Consider the following 21,911-nt stretch of genomic DNA (forward strand, 5'->3'; position numbering starts at 1 on the left):
TTTTCTACACACTTACTACTTTAACAGTTAAGATTGATTTCACACTAGTACTTTTAGTGCTAGTTTATATTGAGTGTCTTTGTCATTAGAGTTTGGTTTATTTGCTGTGAAACCTGAATGGTTGTTCCCAAGTCTGCTTGAAAAGGTTCTGGACTGCAGTTCATGTGGACTCGAGTATGATTCACATTTTGTATGAATGCAGTCTGGCCTAATTTTTGCATGTGGACCACTAATCTTAACAGTTTTTATCATCAACTCTACATGACAGAAATGTTTAAAAATGTGGGCTGATGGAAGAGGGATGGAATTGAACTTGGGTTCATATCAAGCAAACAAATCAAAGTGTAAAACAGTCTTTGGAATTATAGATTGGTTCTTTACTAAGCATGTGACCTGTAATTACCCACTTCCATGCTGTGGCGTTTTGTACAGTCTATTTTGTAGTTATTTTATGTTTCATTGACTTTGTTAATATAATGTATAATTAAATGCCTTCAAAACAGGTTTCTAAAGCTGCTGTTAGCGGTAGAATTAATCTTTATCTGAGTTTTGACTTTTAAAACTTTTAATAACATTTTTATCTCAATGTTATGTATTGCTTATGATCTATATGTGTTGTTTATTTGTTGATTTGTGTTATAGGGACTTTACGGTCTACATCTCCCGATATAAGTCCTTCTTCGGCATACTTCCGGAGGCGTTGTGCGAAGGAGAGATGGGTGTCGATGAGCTCACGTGTTGGAGTGGAGACGACGTGGTCGAAAGGTGAGACGTTAAGCGTGTACAAACAAATTACTTTGCTCTGGAAACTTGTCACTCTTAGTCTGGTTAGGACGAGGAGGACTGTGTGTATGTGTAAGTGCAAAAAACATTGCATTACATTTAGAACTAAATATTAAAATGTTTCTTTACCCTCTGTAAAATATTCAGTTAAACCAGCCTCAGCTAGTTTTCAGGTCTTAGTGTAACTTAACCTGGTCATGCTCATATGTTGGTTAGTTTTAGAGGGGTTTTGGTCTCTTTTCAGCTTGACTGGAAGACCAGGGGCCAGTTGCATAAACTTTAGCCAACTGTGGCCTGGTTTCATAGTCAGAGTTTAGATTAAGTCAGGATTAGACTTTAGTTATATTAGGACATGTAAGTATTTTTAAATGTGCCTTAGAGAAAAACATTACTGATGTGAATCTTGAGACAAAACAATGGCACTGACATACACTATATTGCTTAATATAGTTTTGGGATGTCTGCTTTTACATCTACATGAACTTTAATGACATCTCATTCTCATCTGTTGGGTTTAATATGGAGTTGGCCCACCCTTTGCAGATATAACAGCTTCAGTTACTCTGGGAAGGCTTTCCACAAGGCTTAGAAGTGTGTTTATGGGAATTTTTGACCATTCTTCTAAAAGCGCATTTGTGATGTCAGACACTGATGTTGGACGAGAAGGCCTGGCTCGGAGTCTCTGCTCTAATTCATCCTAAAGGTGTTATATCAGGACTTGTGAAGGCCAGTCAAGTTCCTCCACACCAGACTCGCGCATTCATGTATTTATGGACCTTGCTTTGTGCACTGGTGCACCGTCATGTTGGAACAGGAAGGGGCCATCCCCAAACTGTTCCCATAAAGTTGGGAGCATGAAATTGTCAAAAAATGTATTGGTATGCTGAAGCATTAAGAGTTGCTTTCATTGGAACTAAGGGGCCAAGCCAACCCCCACCCCCACCATAATACCCCTCCACCAAACTTTACACTTTTCCTGACCCCAAACCCAGACTCGTCCGTCAGATTGCCAGACAGAGAAGCGTGATTCGTCACTCCAGAGAACATGTCTCCACTGCTCTAGAGTCCAGTAGCGGGGTTGCTTTACACCACTGTATCAGACACTGCATTGTCCTTGGTAGTGTAATGCTTGAATGCATTTGTTCTGCCATGTAAACCCATTCCATGAAGCTCTCTACGCACTGTTCTTGAGCTAATCTGAAGGCCACATGGAGTTTGGAGGTCTGTAGCTATTGACTACAGCACTGTGCACTATAATACCACTAACAGTTAATCGTGGAATGTTTAGTAGTGAGGAAATTTCACGAATGGACTTACTGGACTTATCACGCCCCTGAGAGCGACCCATTCTTTCACAAATGTTTGTAGAAGCATCTGCATGCCTAGGTGCTTGATTTGATATATCTGTGGCCATGGAAGTGATTGGAACACCTGAATTCAATGATTTGGAGGGATGTCCAATATTTCTGGCAATATAGTGTATTTTAAGATATGTTAGTGCAAGTTGTTTTCACAGAAAACCGTCATGCTCCGCTCAGACATGCATTTTAGTCTGGGACTACGCTTAAGCCTTGTCTGTGAAACTGGCCGTTTGTCTTAAGAACTAGTTTGACCAACTTGTAGTTAACCAAGCAGTAATCAGTTTAACTTTTTTATTTAACTGAGTTAAAAAAGAACCTTGTCTTGAAGGAACATTTTTTTAAATGACTAACTTTTAAGACTAGTCTAAGTAGTTTACTAAGTAGGTGTGTTTTTCATCAGGGTAAACCTGAAGTTATACAGTCAGTTGTTTGCCGGGTCCCATCTGGCTCAGGTCTGGTATGTGCATGTGGGTTCCTAAGAAAAAAGAAACACATCATAGCAAATAATCACTCAGAAAGTACAGACGGAAAGCCAAACACACCCACAGAGCTCGTCCATTAACAAGAAATTACCTTTGAGCTACAGTGACTGACTCTTAATAGATTTATAACAAATCTGTTGCCCCTCAGAGAGAAGTGTTTACTTTGAGAATGGATGTCTGGCTCCAATTTCATGCCTCAAAAGATAACTCACCTTAACGACCAATGCCAAATTACTCAACCGACTTAAGGCAACATTGAGGATTGCTATTGCATTAACAGCCAGGAAATGTTGAAGATGCCAGGTTTTGATTTCTTCCTTTTTTCCCCTTTCCATCTCCCTCTGTCTCTCATCAAATTCTCTGTCTCTGAGTGATTTGGGGTGGTTTTATAGCACCGAGGCTGTTTTGTGGCGTTTGTGGCCCAACGAAAGTCTCTTTCTCTCACATCCATCTCTCTCTCATTCTCAGAAAGGTCACGCGGCAAACAACGATCTGTATTTCATTTCCCTGTTGGCTTCACTTCTTAAGCACCATCAGCAGAACATGCAATTATGACAATATTCTCTCTTTTTCTCTCCCTCACTCACTCTCGTTCCGTCCCCTCGTACCCGAATGTGGTTGCCCCTCCTCCTGTCAGTCTCTAGAGTAACCAACCAAATTCTGGTCATCAGTGAGAGAGAGAGAGAAATAGAGAGATTGATTAAAAAAAATAAAAAATAATAATAATAATAAAAAAAAAAAATATATATATATATATATATATATTTTTTTTTTCTTTTTTTTTTTCTTCTTTTTTTTCTTGATGTTAATGTCCTTATTAAAAGTACTGGCATGTTGTTAGATGGTAATACTATAATGCTTTGATGTACAGTATACTATGGGATTGAATTATCTGTAGACTATTAAAAGTACAAAGTACTACAGCATTATGTATAATTTATAATAATTTTTAAACAACAGGGGATTAGCAATGTTATCTGAATAGAAAAGTTATTTCTGAGGTGGAGCAAATTACTAAACACTTCTTGGTGGTTTTGGTGACACTTTATTTTAAGGTTCAGTTATTAACTATTCTTAACTATACTTATTAGCATGCATATTACTAGGATATTGGCTGTTTATTAGTACTATAAGCACACATTAATGCCTTATTCTGCAAGACCTTATTCTACATCCCTTAATCCTACCCAATACCTGAAATTAAATGTTACAAAATCTACCTTACTAACTATTAATAAGCAGTAAATTAGGAGTTTATTGAGGCAAAATATTCATATTTAATAGTGAATATGTGTTCCCCATACTAAAGTGTTACCGTGGTTTTAGCTGTAATTTTCAGCAGGCTGCTTAATGAATCATCCAGGGTCACTGTCTTTGACACTGGATACTCTTATACATTTGGGTTGGTGTTACTCCAAGCTCTCTGCTGTTTCCAAGAGTCTCACTTTGTATCCTTTTAAAAATGCGTCCGTTTCTCACCACAACTCTTAATTAGTTGGATGATGCGGTCTAATGGCGAAACATCTGGGCTGGTAACCAAAAGGTTGTAGGTTCAAATCACTCAAGAGACAATCCATAAACCATCACCGTGGTGTGGTTTTCGGTCAAATTGATGGGCCCCAAAGTCATTTGGTTAAAAAATATGTTACGGAACTGCTACTTAACAGTTTCTACACACCAGAGCTTTCCTCTTCACTGTGGACACCAAACCGATGGATTAAATGATAATCTCACATTCTAGTTTAGATTTAGATTAGGTTCTTTAATCTGAGATTTGATCCCCGCTGGTTCCAGAACTACCAGAATAACCTCCTGAAGTCCATCCATCCATCCATCCATCCATCCACCCATCCATCCATCCATCCATCCATCCATCCATCCATCCATCCATCCATCCATCCATCCATCCATCCATCCATCCATCCATCCATCCATCCATCCATCCATATATCCATCCATCCATCCATCCATGGAGTGAATGTCAAAGGTGTCTTTTTTGTTGTGCATGGGTTTGGATCAACATCACAGTGAGTAAATGATGACAACATTTAATTTTCTGAAGATTTCACCCCTGTAGATCGCTGTACTTTTTTGTGTAGATGTAAAAAGAGGTGAACTCTCAGACTGTACTGCACTCCCAGTTATAGTCACGGCATCATGTCATTACTCATTTGAATGAAAAAAGAAAAAAATCTATTCAAATTTGTCATTCATGTTGTTTCAAATCACTAAAACTTTTACACAAATCGCGGTCAGTGTGAAACAGTGCTAGCCAGAGAGGAGACACTTACAAAAAGACCAGATTTAAAGACCAGAGTGATTCCTGGTGTTACAATGCAGTGACAACCACTGAAGGTGAGGTGTGGATGGGGTCGTCCTGCAGAAGAATGCAGGGAGGTCTCTCAAGGGCCGCTGTGCTGAATCTGGGTCCCCTGCGGCCTGGAGCCCGAACAAAGGGCCTCCTGTGAGCTCTGTGTGGGAAACAGTGGAGGAGAGAATCCCAACGCCCAGCCTGGGAATGTGCCCTCTAAATACATGGAGCAAAACCCATACAGAGAGAATAAATATTGCACACACATGGATGTTAGACTGGCTCTTTCTCTGTAATGGTGTCACATCGCTTCATCAGTCAAATCTATGTATGTGATGGTTCATGTTCATGCACAGATCACTTCAAAGCATGTCAGAGGGGATGGTGATTTGATTTCTCGTTTGTGTTCGACTCTTTCATGCTAGGCTTCTGGAAATGCTCAGCAGTTGATATCAGACATGAAACGGCAACAAAAGCTCACTTTTCATTTGCGTGTATGTGTGTGTCTGCCCATGCGTGTCCATTAGCTGGTCGTGGTTCTGCAGGGCTTGGGGACGTTTGGTCAGAGATTCTGAATGCCACAGATTTTTATGCCCTCGCGACAAACCAGTTGTTTACCATTCACACATCTGGAAGCTATTCAGTCACCCTGATCTGCTCTCTCTCTTTTTCTCTTTCTCTCTCTGCTTCCTTCTTTCCTTCTTACTGACTATCTCAGTTCCTTGTTCTGTGTCTTCCTCTGTGTGTGGCCTTCATCCACTCCACAGATCACACACCAGAGACAAATTTAAAGTTGAAGTTGAAGACTGTCATGGTGTTGATAATTCAGATTTTGTGTGTCTGTGGGCTGAAGAAATTCTGGAAATGGTGATGCTCAATACGACGGCTTTAGGAATAAAAGTCCTTCCTTTAGACATTAAAAAAAAAAAAAATCCAGTTGTCTTTTGGGTTAGCAGATATTTCTTTTATTTTTGGTAACACTTTAGTTTAGGGTCCAATTCTCACTATTAACTAGTTGCTTATTAGTATGCATGTTACTAGGATATTGGCATTGTATTGTTATTAGTATTAATAAACGGTAATTAGAAGTTTATTTTTTAATTTTAATTATTTTCTTTTGTACTTCAACTGAGAGGTGCCTGCTTTTAAACCCTCATATTTGAATAATTGCTTGAAAAAAATAATATTTTATATTATTTTAGCATATAATGATGATGATGATGATTATGATATTATTATTATTATTTAATTATTTTAATTATTATTAGTAATTAAAACAATTTAAAGAAAGATATTTATTTATTAAAATAAACAGTAAATTGCAGTTTCCATTATTTTCATATATTTAATTTTATTAATTTATCTTATTTCATTTGTGCTTCAAAATACTGCAAATACTTGAAGACTACATGCGGTTCTAATTTTAATTAAAAATTGTTCATATCAATATATGCAACTTTCAAGAATTGTATTCTTAAATTAAAGAGTATTTTGGGTTTGGTGTTGTAATTATATAAATAGTTGTCAATTATATAAATGTAAGTCAAGCCAGCTTAATGCACACTGGGATAGAGGATGCCCGACCCATTCCCATGACCCACATGCAGACAGTGGACCAGAACACACACGCACAAGCAAGTTTTGAGTAGGTTATTGTCTTCGGTCACTACAGTCACACTGACAAATAGAAATAAATAAAATAAAACTTTTTGTAAGAGGCAGGGTGTAAAATGAGAGCTTTAATTGGTTGTTTTCTTAGTTGATTAGCCCTGACGAGCGTGTTTGTAGTTTGATATTTGCTTTGTTCTAATTAACAACACCGTTCTCACGTCTTTGTTATGCTCTGCATTCTGGAACCCGTGAGACTAGCACGTTCTGGAACGTGCTTCTGGCGAAAGGACAAAAACAATCCTCCCCTTATATAAGACCCTGAATTTAATTATGTGAATCAATCCGGGGAGGGACACAGACAATTCTATTCCACATTTCATTCCAGAGACGCATGGCTGAATCAGATCCGATAACATTACCTCAGGGCCCTTCGGACGCGATACACACATGGTGTTGAAAATCAGAAGTTCGTACAAGAGATGGGCGAGACATTACAGGCTCATCAGCGCCAGGTCTGTAGTATAGACACTGAGTTCATTTGGGAGTTAGTCAGTCTGGCTGGATTTTTGACCTCTTAGAAAGAGAGAGCGAGAGAGAGCGAGAGAGAGAGAAATAAGTGGAAAATCTATTAAATGTAATGCGGCGGCAAGACAAAAGAATTTTTAAAATGTTATCATTTTTTCATTTGCCCAGACCAGAAACATTTCCCCCAGCTGGATATTGACCACATGTTGTTGTCGTGTTAACATTTGTCGGATGAATGTTTTGTTTTTATCTGAATATATTTGTGGTGTGAATTCTCATGCTAAACAGACAGCATGATTTCCTTGCCTTTCCAGGCCGGTTTAGGTACTGGTCTATCCAGAAAATGTTGTCAACCCTAAATCAAAGCAGTACATTCTGAAGTATGTTGGTGTCACTTTACAATAAACTTCAGTGTTAACATGATGAATGCTTTACAGAATTTGTTCATCATAATTCCTACATACAGGGCTTGACATTACATTTTTTTCAAGGTTACTAGCCACTCAGCATTTTCAATGGCCTCAATTTTGACATCGATACCATGGGGAATAACTGCCATAGTGGTGACCCCGAATAGTCGAAGATTCGATGCATCGATATGCGGAGGCGGATTCGACCACCAATCTCACAGTCGAATCTTCGCGGGTGTTATGAAACGAGGATCATACCATTTTGGCAATATGGGGGTGCTCAATATTTTAAGATGTGGTGCGGCGCTGAGCTTCGTGTCCGATGTGTGGCCCCTTTAAGAGGGTCGCAAACTGGACACGAAGCTCAGCGCCACGTCTTTAAAATTCGAACACATTGTTTTCAATGAGTGTACGCACACCGGCGGCGGCATTCAGCGCCTGTCAGCTGCGACTCAGGAAGTTTTTTAAAATCCTGCCGTGCCATTTCAAGGTTTTATATTACATTTATATTATATTTCCCTCAAATCGTCAATGTACATACTGATTTCACCCTGTGCTACAAGATACACCCATCCTGCAGCTCTTCTGTCAGAAGTCGATTCAAAATTGAATAAGAACGTGCATTTAAACCATAGATGTAAACGCACTCAAAGTGTTCTTTTCCTCTCTAGGCAGGTTTTTTTTTTTTTAGGTTAATTATCAAAATGTTATTTTATATATTTGTGAGATGTTCTGTATTTCGATCGTGGCTTTAAAATGTTATGAGAAAACGTTTTACGAATGTTTATCCACCACATTACCTTTTATTTAAACCTAAATAAGAAAGCCATTGTCAGTTCGTCTGCCAGTCGGCAGGCATTTTTGATCGCTTTATTAAAAGTCGTTGCTGTTTGCAGTGTGTAAAGTAAAATAAAAATAGTTTTACCCTCCTGCTAACTAGTGTCATGCCCCTCCCAACCCATTCACACACACACAGATGATTCGACTATCAGTTGACTATAGAAAGATTCAATAATTCTGATTGGAATGTGTAAATTCTTAGTCGGGGACACCCTTAAACTGTCATATAGATATATGTAATATTATCTCGTAATTTGGCAGCAGGTATATTATGCTGCTGTCACTTTAAGACCTGACACACTGACCCATTGTTACACATACGTTATGTGAATACTCTCCTAGACTCTCAGGTATTTTGACATTATTTTGTGTGTATTTGACTGTTTAAGTGCAATAAGTAGCAAAAAAAAAAGAAAAAAAGAACCAGAAATCGCCCTGTAACAGCAAAAATAGTCATCCAGAGCTAATGAGTGAGTAAGGGGAGGCTACTATGTGTCTCTACTATGGAAAATGAGTGTCGGTAGCATTTAAAATATTTCAGTATCGAGGTCTATCGATATTTTTGACACTACTTAGCACTTAGTTTATTATTTCAGATGCCTTTTTAAAAGACTACAATGGGAAAATGTATATATTGTATATATATATTTCAACCCGTCATAGTGGCTAGTAGTGACTGCGTTACAGGGATAAACATGAAAATAATGATGCAAAAAGGATTCTGCTGTAAAGAAGCTCAAAAAAGTCAGTTCAGTGTTGATTCAGTTCTGTTCAATAACTGCAAGACTTCACATGATCTGACTGACATGAGACTGTCACATGATCCTTCAGAAATTTGATTTGGTTATCAAAACGTTTCTACTTTTCAATGATGCTTAATATTTTGTGGAAACCATGATTCAGTTTTTCAGGATTATTTGATGAATAGAAAAGTCGAAAGGACAGCATTTATTTTAAATAGCAATCTTTTAATGCATCTTTGCTGCAAGATTTTTTTAAATGTATACATACATTAACTTTAACCTAATAAATGTTATCTACAAAATGTCTTAATTGTTCATGATACCTAAGTAAATAATGTTAATGAATTCAACTTTATTATAAAGTGTTTCCAATATATGAACTAATCAACTCTTAACTGGGACCAAAAGAAGATTAGTTGTATAATCCAAGCTGCCTTTTAATATATTTCTGTCTGCTGTGCTTGCAAATCAACAATCCGCTTCGATTTGCATGCAAACCCATTGTTAAGCATTATTGTGGAACCAAGTAAATACGTTTATGGCGCCAGTATATTTGCAGCTTAGATGTGGCTTATGTGCAAAACAGCTCTAAATAGTGCTCTAAATATTGCGAGGGGTCCCCCACATAGTGTTGGCTTCCCATGGGTGTCCAGTGCACAGTGGTAATAATCCTGGGAAGGAAATGTTGAGGTTAGACCTCTTAGAACTTCAATTGAATGCCCCTTTGACTTTTGTAATTGAAAGACAGAACTTTGTTTCCTGGTCACAATGTTGAGCATTGCAATTTCCCCATTCGTTTGTCAAAATAATGGACCACTAAATTCAAATACTTTACATCATCTAGTCCACTTTTGTAGCAAAGTCACATAAAAAACTCTCCCCTTTCGCACAGGACAGTGCAGCTTTGAATCAAAGGAGTGATGATGCGGTGAGAAAGAAAGATGAACAGCAAACAGTGAACTGGACGGCAGAGACTCTGAGTCATCAAACAGCGTCTTGGAAATCAAATAAATACGACAGACAGGGATCAGAAGGGAGCCCTGGAGGAGATGAAAGGGATCAGTTTTCTGACACTCTCCCCGTGGGCAGATCAGAGAGCTAGAGGAGCAGGACCTGAGAGGGGAGCGTCTCTCTGGGAGAAACTCACAGGCCTCCTCCAGAGCACTGACCTTAAAGACGCTTCCTGTTCCTGCTTCTGCTCGCTTCATTAGCTTTGAGCTGGAATCAAAAAGAATAAATATAATATAGTGTATAGTATAGTATAGTGGAGAAAAATAGGAAAGTCTTGCTGAAAAGACCAGCTTAGAGCAGCTAGAATGAATCTCCTGCATGTACCAGTGTACTAGCAATAGCCTGTAGTCAAAAATTTCTATATTTTCTAATTTTATATATATATAATATATATAATCCTTTTGCAGAAATGACTGCTTCAATGCGGAGTGGCATGGAGGCGATCAGCCTGTGGCACTGCTGAGGTGTTATGGAGGCCCAGGATTCTTCGATAGCGGCCTTAAGCTCATCCAGAGTGTTGGGTCTTGCGTCTCTCAACTTTCTCTTCACAATATCCCACAGATTCTCTATGGGGTTCAGGAGTTGGCAGGCCAATTGAGCACAGTAATACCATGATCAGTAAACCATTTACCAGTGGTTTTGGCACTGTGAGCAGGTGCCAGGTCGTGCTGCAAAACGAAATCTTCATCTCCATAAAGCTTTTCAGCAGATGGAAGCATGAAGTGCTCCAAAATCTCCTGATAGCTAGCTGCTGGCTAGCTGGACTTCAGGCATTTTGGCATTTCCTTCTCTCCAGTCTTCCTCCAGACTCTGGAACCTTCCGAATGACATGCAAAATTCGCTTTCATCCGAAAAAAGTACTTTGGACCACTGAGCAACAGTCCAGTGCTGCTTCTCTGTAGCCCAGGTCAGGCGCTTCTGCCGCTGTTTCTGGTTCAAAAGTGGCTTGACCTGGGGAATGCGGCACCTGTAGCCCATTTCCTGCACACGCCTGTTCACGGTGGCTCTGAATGTTTCTACTCCAGACTCAGTCCACTGCTTCCGCAGGTCCCCCAAGGTCTGGAATCGGTCCTTCTCCACAATCTTCCTCAGGGTCCGGTCACCTCTTCTCGTTGTGCAGCGTTTTTTGCCACACTTTTTCCTTCCCACAGACTTCCCACTGAGGTGACTTGATACAGCACTCTGGGAACAGCCTATTCGTTCAGAAATTTCTTTCTGTGTCTTACCCTCTCGCTTGAGGGTGTCAATGATGGTCTTCTGGACAGCAGTCAGGACGGCAGTCTTACCCATGATTGCGGTTTTGAGTAATGAACCAGGCTGGGAGTTTTTAAAAGCCTCAGGAATCTTTTGCAGGATTACATATATGTAAGTAATGAAGCTGGCAAAGTAGATTGACTAAGATAATCATGCTTGTTAACATAGGTAATAACACTGGCATACCCTAATCACATTTTGTGGTCCAGCATCCAAACGTTTGTTGATGCCCAACAAAGTACTTTTCTGGTTAAACTAGTTAAAGGCACAATGTGTAAGTTAAAATATCCAAAGACTACTAGAACTGTTATATATTTAGTTGCTTTGTGCACTTACATTATCCTATAAGTTTCCAAGAATGTTTAAATCAATGACATCAGACACACGTTACACTCAATTTCCGGTCTTATTTAACCATGGAAACACAGAAGACACGTTATTATATTATGTTTTTATAAGATAGGTGATCAACTGTTTGGATACATTCATCGACAGAAAACTTTCATCTCACTCAAATGTATCTAATATGATTTAAAAAGTGCATACACATGAGCGGTAGAAGCGGAACTGGTCGTCTGCGGCATAAGCTCTGTAAAATCAAGGCTTCATAAAGCTACACCTTTGTTGTGAATAAGTGTCCTCTAGCTGCAAAAAATTACATATTTTTGCTTTAAGGTGCCTCGTGGAATAACTGCTACTTGTGTAAAACTAGACAAAGTTGGTCATTTCGACACAACTATTTACTTTTTCTCAGCTAATTAAGCAGAATTTGGATGGTGAAACAAGTTGACTTGCATAGCCTTGCTTGTTATGCTAGTTATAGTCTGGTGGGGACACAAGTTTTCCATTCAGTGCTAGCCTAAACTGGTCATTTAATAAAGACTAAGCTAATTAATCCCTTTGGCCAAAGTGGTCATACTGGTTAAGCTTGTGAGGGCACCAGCATCCAATGCTGGCCTCCAGCGTCTTAAAAAACTGAAGGTCTGGGAGGTGAAAGAAAGAAGGTGAATCAAGGGAGGAGAATGCAGCCGAGGAGACGTTATGAAACAAAAGCTCGTATTTGTTTTCGCAGGGTAAATGAAAGGCACATCCCAGCGGTGTCCTTGACCCCCACCTCCGCCCTTCTTTGTATGACTCAAACGCTGGTGTCATCTCGGCGTCTGTGTGCGCCTGAATCTTTCCCCAGACAGCTTTACCCCGACACACACGCACACACCATCCACCAGATGGGCTCCAGAAACACCATCCTGCCGCCCCGTCTCACTGTCCGATGACACATTCCTTTATTTCATGAGAGTTACGACTCTCAGGATACTCCGCAGGTTTCTCCTCCTTCCTGCACGCCTCCGTTTATCCTGAGTAATTAACTATGGCAGACCAAATGTGACTATTTTCTCTCTCTGTGGATTTAGTGGAACAAAGCAGATCTTTCCCACACACACTTGCAGGGATTTGAGATTATCACACACACAGATTGTCTTCAGTTTTTCTACCCGGAGGGAGTCCATTTATTGGCACTTGCTAAGGCCAACATCACTATTTCATAGCTGGTAACCTCCCACAACACCCAACATCATGGCATTTTTACATGAGCAAACACACTTTTTCCCCTTCAAATATAAATACATATGTTGTTTTTTTACACTATGAACTCTTTCATTTTGCTTTCCCCCTTTTAAGTTATTTATTCTTATTTGTATTCTACTTTTTACTAGCCTGAAAGCCAGCCGAATTTAGCCCCGCCCGCAAAATTTTTAGGTCGGGCAATTCGGTCTGGCCTTGCTCCATAGAGGAGTAATTATCCCCGAACAGAAACTGTTCGGACCAATGGAATCATCAGGGCGGGCTTTAGACGATGACGGACAGATGATCAACAGTAATGTAATCATGCACGTCATCAAAGGGGCTTGGATTATATTTGTTTGAATCCTAAACGGAGAGCTTGTTTGTATACGCATTCACCATCACAATTTCTCTCAGAAATGATGATCATGCTGGGTAAGTACTCTGTGTATCATTAAATTATTTTGCAACACTGGCAAAGATCGTGTATTCCAGCCTGATTTCAGCGCGCGTGCAGACAGGGTTGCCATGTTTTTACAACAAATCGCGGCAACTACTAGGGGGGTTCTCCGGGGGAAAAAATGGCGTTTGGGGGGTAAAAGGTGTCTTATTTTGGCAAGGTTACCTGCTAAAATTCGCACTCATGGGTCTATATATCACATAATAGTCGCTTCAACCCGCAGACATAGAAAAGAACCCGCGGAAAAAACGCGGACTTGGCAAGTGCAGTACAGTGCAGTTGAACTCTGTTGACATTTGACAATGCGTCGCTTTGTTGCTCTGATTGGTTGTTGGTCTATCCAATTGATGTCTTTCCTGGTTCGGTTGAAACACGCCTTATAATCACAGCCCAATGGAGCAGTTTCAGACTCATATTCTGACTAGAATTGAGTATGACCATGTCAGGCTAACTTTTTACATTATTTTATAACGTTTTCATGGCACCCCAGTCTGAAATCCCTTACTCTAAGTCTAAGGTATAACTGTGGAGGTGGAGAACTCTGGGTGTGCACCTGCCTGTAAGTGCAGCCAGCTGTCTGTGTGAGCTCCATGTGGCATTCGTCATGCGTGTCCTGTTATTCTCAGAGTTTATGTTCAGTCGCTCACATGTACAGAAATAGCTGAATGGTGTGTGGCCTTGTAATCTTGGAGCCACATTCTGTCTGTTTGGATCAAAGAGAAGGTTCTCAATATGTGTATGTATGCATATGTGTGTACAGTATATACTGAGTAATTTTGTAGCTTCTCCCCATTTTGTTTAAATATCTGTTTGTACCTGCAGATTCAACGCATTGACAAAAAAGTAGATTTTAACTTGAACACAAACTGATGACTGTATTACCCACAATACATGCAGTGAACCACATGTCTTAGAGGAATTTTCCAGACCTGAAAGCAATTAAACTAATTCTGCAAACTGCCTTTCCCACAATTACTGTTGTGCACCACACAAATCATTTCTCCCTAACAAATTCAAGAATAATTCAATGATCTTCAGCAGACTTTCTTTCAAAAGTCATCTCACTGCTAATATTAATATCTATGAATGTTTTATTGCCAAAGGTTTTGGGGCGTCTGCCTTTACATGCACATGAACTTTAATGACATCCCATTCTTAATCCGTAGATTTTAATAGGAAGTTGGCCCACCCTTTGCAGCTCTAACTGCTTTAACTCTTCTTTGAAGGCTTTTCACAAGGTTTAGGAGTGTGTTTATGGAATTTTTTGACCATTCTTATAGAGGCGTATTTGTGAGGTCAGACACTGACGTTAGATGAGAAGGCCGGGCTCGCAGTCTCCACACTAATTCATCCCGGTGTTCTGGGTGTTCTGTCGGGTTGATGTCAGGACTCTGTGCAGACCAGTCAAGTTCCTTCACACCAAACTTACTCATCCATGTCTTTATAGACCTTGTTTTGTGCACTAGTGCACGTCATGTTGGAAAAAGAAGGGGGAATCCCCAAGCTTTTCCCACAAAGTTTGGAGCATGAAATTGTCTTGGCAAAATGTCTTGGCATGCTGAATCATTAAGACTTCCTTTTACTGGAACTCAGGGGCCAAACCCAACCCCTGAAAAACAACTCCACACCATAACCCCCATCCAGCAAACTTTACACTTGGCACAATGCAGTCAGGCAAGTACCGTTCTCCTGGCAACTGCCAAACCCAGACTTGTCCATCGGATTGCAAGAAAGAGAAGCGTGATTCGTCACTTCAGAGAACACGTCTCCACTGCTCTAGAGTCCAGTGGTGGTGTGCTTTACACCACTGTATCCAACGTTTTGCATTGCACTTGGTAATGTAAGGCTTGGATGCAGCTGCTTGGCTATGAAAACCCATTCCACAAAGTTCTCTACACACTGTTCTTGAGCTAATCTGAAGGACACACAAAGATATGAGGCCTGTAGCTATTGACTCTACAGAAAGTTGGCGACTTCTGCGCAATGTGCGCCTCAGCATGTGCTGACCTCTGCTCTGTGATGTATCGTGGCCTACCACTTTGCTGTTGTCCCCAATTTCTTCCATTTAGTTATAAATCTACTAACAGTTGACTGTGTAATATTTAGTAGTGAGGAAATATCACAAATGGACTTGCACAGATGGCAACCTATGAGCTCCTGAGAGCGACCCATTCTTTTAGAAATTTGTAGAAGCGTCTGCTTAGGTGCTTGATTTTATACACCTGTGGCCATGGAAGTGATTGGAACTCCTGAATTCAATGATTTGGAGGAGTGTCCCAATACTGGCAAATTAGTGCTTATTAGTATACCAGCTCATGATCAAATCTAGTTCAGTTTAGTTCCTTTACATTCCTATCAGTTTGCTCAAGCTCATTTTGCTGCACTCTTTTTTTACTGCATGTGGCTCCTGTATTCTGTATCTTTTGTATTTTTCACAGTTCTATTTTTAACACAACATCTCCATAATGGGGTTGTGCCAGAATTGTTCCCCAGTCACTGTGTCAACAGTTTTAGAGGGGACCTACAACAGATCAGCTACCTTTTGTTATTTACAGATAGATGGACTCAAAGCTAACACATATGGACTACAAGTCACACAACTCTATGGGCTCGAAATTACGGGGTCTTTAAATGCGTGTGATGTCCATACTTGCCATCTGTTGGTGTGTTAAAGTTTGTCTCTGGAAGTGTGGATGTCTGTTTCTTTTAACAGCGAGACAGGTGTGTCTGAGAGTGTGTATGTGTGTTTTGTGCTGGTTTTACTGGATTCAGAACTGAGATAACAGGCACACTGGCACACACAAGAGACTTTATCCAGTAATTTTACAGATTTAGTAATTTAAACCTAAAACACAACACAATGCATTGCGTCATTTAAAACACAAGCAAAACACCTATAAATGACTAATATGGAAAATTCTTTTATATACAGTAAATTATACCCTACTTTTTACAGTGTACAGTCATACAGAGCACGGTTGTCATTCCAGTGTTAGAGTGCTAAACACAGGTGCGTCACACAGTTTTAGTTATACATTTTGACAACCTTGTTTTACTAATGAACTGACATACGTTATTCACAGGAATCACAACTGAATTTTAAAAGTGAGTTTGGTTTGTGTGCTGTATAAACAGGACTGCATTGAACAGCTAGTTATTTGCCCGTCATCTTAAATGTTACTGGTCACTCTGAACTGCACATATTTGGGCTTGTTTTCAAGTGATGTTTTGATGGGTGTTTTGGCCTTCCATTGCTCCCATTAGTGGTTTTGGTGTAATTTAGAATGGGCTGTAATTTTGGTGTATTAAAAAAGCTGTTGGTCAACAAAGATTTGCAGAAGGAATCTGCCTCTTAATTGGAATAATTTATTGAATTACATAATGTCAGTTGTGATGAGATTTCTCCAGTGTCATGGAAGTTGCAATCTTCACTATCTCTATGTTTACAGACGTTATCTCATGAATAGAAAGGGACTTGACATCAGTTATTGGTTCACATGGACAGTATTCAAGCTGCTGTTGATTTGAATGGTTCGAGACACAATCAGTTAGTAAATATGGTGGTCAATCCCTGACTGAAGGATTGTCACCTAGCCCTTCATTTCATGTTGTACTGTAACTCAGTACTAAACTAGACTTTATCTCTGTGAACATCTGCTTGTTTAGATACAGAGCTAGTGTGCAGTCAGATGCTGGGATTGAGCGTCTGAAAATAAAGCCTCTACTGCCATCCACAGGATAATACACTGACCTCTAAAAGCCACAAATAGATTTTACTACATTATGCAAATATTTTGAATATTATTTAACAGTGTATGTATGCATGTGTATCTATATATACACACATACATACACTTTTTACAGAAAATGCATGATTATTGTGAAATAGTATTAAAATAAATGGTTTCTATTTTAATATATTTCAAAATCTAATTTATTTCTGTGATAGCAAAGCTGAATTCTCAGCCTCATTCCTCCAGTCTTCAATGTTGTATGTATATATATATATAATATTGAATCAACAAGGTGCTGAAAGAATTCTTTAGAAATGTTGGCCCATATTGATAAGATAGCATCTTGCATCTTGCAGGACACGGAGCTCCTGTTCCACCACATCCCAATGATGCTCTATTGGGTTGAGATCTGGTGACTGTGGGGGTCATTTTAGTACAGTCAACTCATTGTCATGTTCAAGAAACCATGATTGGAGCTTTGTGACATGGTGCATTATCCTTCTGAAAGTAGCCATCAGAGGATGGGTACATGGTGGTCATAAAGGGATGGACATGGTCAGAAACAATGCTCAGGTAAGCCGTGCTCAGGTATCATTAAAAGATGCCCAACTGGCACTAAGGGGCCTAAAGTGTGCCAAGAAAACATCCCCCACACCTTTACACCAGCAGCCTGCACAGTGGTAACAAGGCATGATGGATCCATGTTCTCATTCTGTTTACGCCAAATTCTGACTCTAGCATCTGAATGTCTCAACAGAAACCGAGACTCATCAGACCAGGCAACATTTTTCCAGTCTTCATCTGTTCCATTTTGGTGAGCTTGTGCAAATTGTAGCCTCTTTTTCCTGTTTGTAGTGGAGATGAGTGGAACCGGTGGGGTCTTCTGCTGTTGCAGCCCATCCGCCTCAAGGTTGTGTGTGTTGTGGCTTCACAAATGCTTTGCTGCATACCTCGGTTGTAACGAGTGGTTATTTCAGTCAAAGTTGCTCTTCTATCAGCTTGAATCAGTCAGCCCATTCTCCTCTGACCTCTAGAATCAACAAGGCATTTTCGCCCACAGGACTGCCGCATACTGGATATTTTTCCCTTTTCACACCATTCTTTGTAAACCCTAGAAATGGTTGTGCATGAAAATCCCAGCAACTGAGTAAAATGTTTTAAATACGCAGACCGGCCCGTCTGGCTCCAACAACCATGCCACGCTCAAAATTGCTTAAATCACCTTTCTTTCCCATTCTGACTTCAGTTTGGAGTTCAGGAGATTGTCTTGACCAGGACCACACCCCTCAATGCATTGAAGTAACTGCCATGTGATTGGTTGATTAGATAATTGCATATATATATATATATATATATATATATATATATATATATATATATATATATATATATATATATATATATATATATTGTGACAGTTTTCTGGAAAGTTCAATTTAAAAAATGTTTTTTAAATAGAAATGTTATTTGTCTTTACTATGACTTTAGATCAATTTAATGCATCCTTACCGATTAAAAGTATCTTCTTTCTTTCTTTCTTTCTTTCTTTCTTTCTTTCTTTCTTTCTTTCTTTCTTTCTTTCTTTCTTTCTTTCTTTCTTTCTTTCTTTCTTTCTTTCTTTCTTTCTTTCTTTCTTTCTTTCTTTCTTTCTTTCTTTCTTTCGTTTTTTTTTTTTTTTGTTAGTGATTCTTTTCTGCAAAACGTTGCAATATACTTATTAACCACTAGGGGGAAGGAGAGCACCTTTACACTATTACAGAGTCCTTAGAAGGGGTTTTGGGATACTTTTTGAGTGTAATTCTTGGTTATTTGTTGACGTTAACACGTTTAATTTATTAAGTTTGGGTGCTTTTTTTGTTGTGTTATCAGACAAACTGCACCTGTGCTGTTCTGAGAGGTATTTAGCTAACAATTTTGGGCAGCATTTATTGATATATATATATATATATATATATATATATATATATATATATATATATATATATATATATATATATATATATATATATATATATATATATATATATATATATATATATATATATATATATATATATTTTAACATGCTTTTATTATTTTGTATGGCTATGTCTGACCTTTTCGTTGTTGCTTCAGACAGTCATTTCTGAACGTGAGAGGTGTTAGCAGGGATGCATATGTCCATGTGTTTAATTCGACGGCATTCTGCCAATTTTGCCCCAAGTCATAACATTTTGGCCACTCAGTGTCTGGCATCGGCCAGTACCAGCTTGAAGCCACTGGCATCACTTTGATGCTGGCACAAGCTGTGCACATCTGGCCTGTTGTTACTAAAAGGACACAGTCAAACAAAAAGGCCTTCACCCTCTCTGACGTCATTTCTGTTTGTGCAGATAACATGTTGAGGTGTAAATGCAAGGGAAAATGTCACACATATTCAGTGTGATTTTGTTGACGTGGCGTTTAACACTCTGTACTGAAGCTTTTCATTGTACATTCATATATTTGCATTCAAATCGACTGCATGCATTGATAGTTTGCTATTGATCTATGACATGGGTGGAAAGCCTGCCGGGGAAGGGGTTGAACAACCTTAATAATGTATGTAAGCTTTACAAAGACTTTTGTTGTGTTTTTAGACTGATTGATTTACTGAAGTGCCAATATACCATCTGTACTTAGACTATATAGCTGGAGCACAGTGATAATGATTTCATATAGTATAGTGGACTGCTTCTGGTTTGTGTTCTCCAGTATTTTATCGGATTGTAACCCAGATCTGCTCATGGAAACAAGCTCTTACATGAGTGTGCTTTTAACATTTATTGTGTGTTTGTACTCAGACAAGAGAGAATAGTACAAATACACATTGTAAAGTTGTTTATGAAGTCTGAATAGAATCTTTTTATTTTATTTTATCTGAAGCAAGGACTGAAGCGTGAAATTGTTTGATTGCAATAGTTTTGTACTTCAATAGGGGGCGATAAAGACACTAGTTTTATTTGCAGCTTAATATAGTTCAAAATAGCATATTACTATTATTTCTGCATTATATAGTATGTCAACTCAGTGTATTCACCAAAATGACTTAAAATTTATAGTTTACATTTTTAACATTGAGTTGGTCTGTCTGCCCATCTATCCATCTCTCCACCTCTCCGTCTCTCTGTCTGTCCGTCTCTCCATCTGTCCTTCCCAAACAAGAAACTACACTGTAAAACATTCCAGTAATTTTATGGATTGCTAGTTCTGTCTGTCTGTCCGTCCGTCCGTCCGTCCGTCCATCCGTCTGTTCGTCTGTCCGAAACAAGAGACTACACTGTAAAAAATTAAAAACGGAAAAATCATACTGTTAATTTTTTTGCCTGGACATTATCCAGTAATTTTACAGATCTATCATTCACGTTTCTTTGTTTCTATCTCTCTCTTTAGGCAGTGCGTTTAAAAGTTTCCTAGCTTTGTCCATGCGTACTCAGGAATGTGTTTTAAATCCAGCGCTGGAAATAGTGCAGCAGAGCGACTATAGATAGAACGAGAGGGATGCAATCTCAGGCAGTGACATCATCCGCTGCATCTAAATTATTAGTGTGTGTACAGTGTGTGTACAGTTTTTCTGTGTGTGTGTGTGTGTGTGTGTGTGAGAGAGAGAGAGAGAGAGAGAGAGTAAGTGATGGTGTGTGTCAGTCCGCAAATGGGAGGTCTGGGTTTCGCTTCCGAAATTCCAAAATAATTGAGAACACATCTCAGTGGATTTTCACCTCCACACACACCCTCATTACAGCGTTATCTGGAGCTCATTGACTGCTGTATGCCACTGACCTGTGCAACATTATGAGGGAAACAGTGAGAGTGAAAGAGACGTTAAAAACACTGGGTTGAGTTCAAAGAACAGGAAGTTCTCTGCATGGGGCGTCACCGCTGACCAATTAATGCAACATTCACAGGGTCACACACGCTAGGATGGGTGTTTGTGTGTGTGTGTAAAGCTGGTTTCTCAGCCAACCAGGGAACCAGGCTTTAGGGAAGAGCCTTTAATAGTGAACAGGCAGAACTAGTGACCGTGTTTAAGAGACTGGGGCAGATTTACCAGTAAATGTTCCCATAAACAGCCACTTCCTTCAGTTAATTTAGAGCTATAACGGGCTCATCCAGGAATCTCGTGTGTTTTTTTACCCTCTTCCTGTACTCTCACTCGCTTGTTCACTTGTTTAATGACTTTGCAGAGGGTTTCTTTTTATCTTAGCTGAACTCATGAAGAATACAGTTTGGAGTGGTTACGATTTTTTGAAAAGTCTCACCAAGGCTGCATTAAAAAAACAGCAGCAGTAGAAAGGAATGTACGGGTTTCCAGACTGAGTTGCCGGGTCGAAATCAAAACGCCGGCAGATTATACTTCATACTCATACTTTTAGGGATAATTCACAAAGAAATTCAATTTCTGCAATCGACTACTCACCCTCATCTCATTGACATCACTGAATACCTTACTATCTTCTGCATCATCTTTATTTCCATGCAGTTAAATTAACTTTATTCAAAACTTCTTCTTTGCAGTTAAAGTTAATGAGCCTTTCATTACATGGACACAAACAGGTAAACAGGTAATTTTGACATTCTTCAAAATATCTTCTTTTGTGTCCCACAGAAGTTTGAAAGTCACACAGGTATAGAATAACATGAAGGTGCGTAAATTTAAATTTAAATTTCTGGTTGAGTGTATTATTAAAAGTTGGACTATTTCACTACGCAGAAAATTGCAGTTCAAAACGCTTATGCTATACGCCCGATATCATTGTTGTGCCAGTTATGCTTTTTTCATAAGTTAAATACAGAAGGTGGTATGC

The 21,911-nt window shown here is 39.2% G+C and overlaps 1 protein-coding gene across 2 annotated transcripts in view; it reads left to right on the forward strand.

Moving 5' to 3' along the window:
* Window positions 1–21,911, forward strand: part of gpc5c (glypican 5c) — a 185,368-nt gene that overhangs the window by 73,095 nt on the left and 90,362 nt on the right. For both annotated transcript variants that reach the window (XM_067452659.1, XM_067452660.1), the window contains one exon: window positions 643–765. In XM_067452659.1, the coding sequence (XP_067308760.1) occupies window positions 643–765 (123 nt within the window). The remainder of the gene's footprint in view (window positions 1–642; window positions 766–21,911) is intronic.

Source organism: Pseudorasbora parva, chromosome 9 (assembly GCF_024679245.1).
Source record: "Pseudorasbora parva isolate DD20220531a chromosome 9, ASM2467924v1, whole genome shotgun sequence".
Lineage (NCBI taxonomy): Eukaryota > Metazoa > Chordata > Actinopteri > Cypriniformes > Gobionidae > Pseudorasbora > Pseudorasbora parva.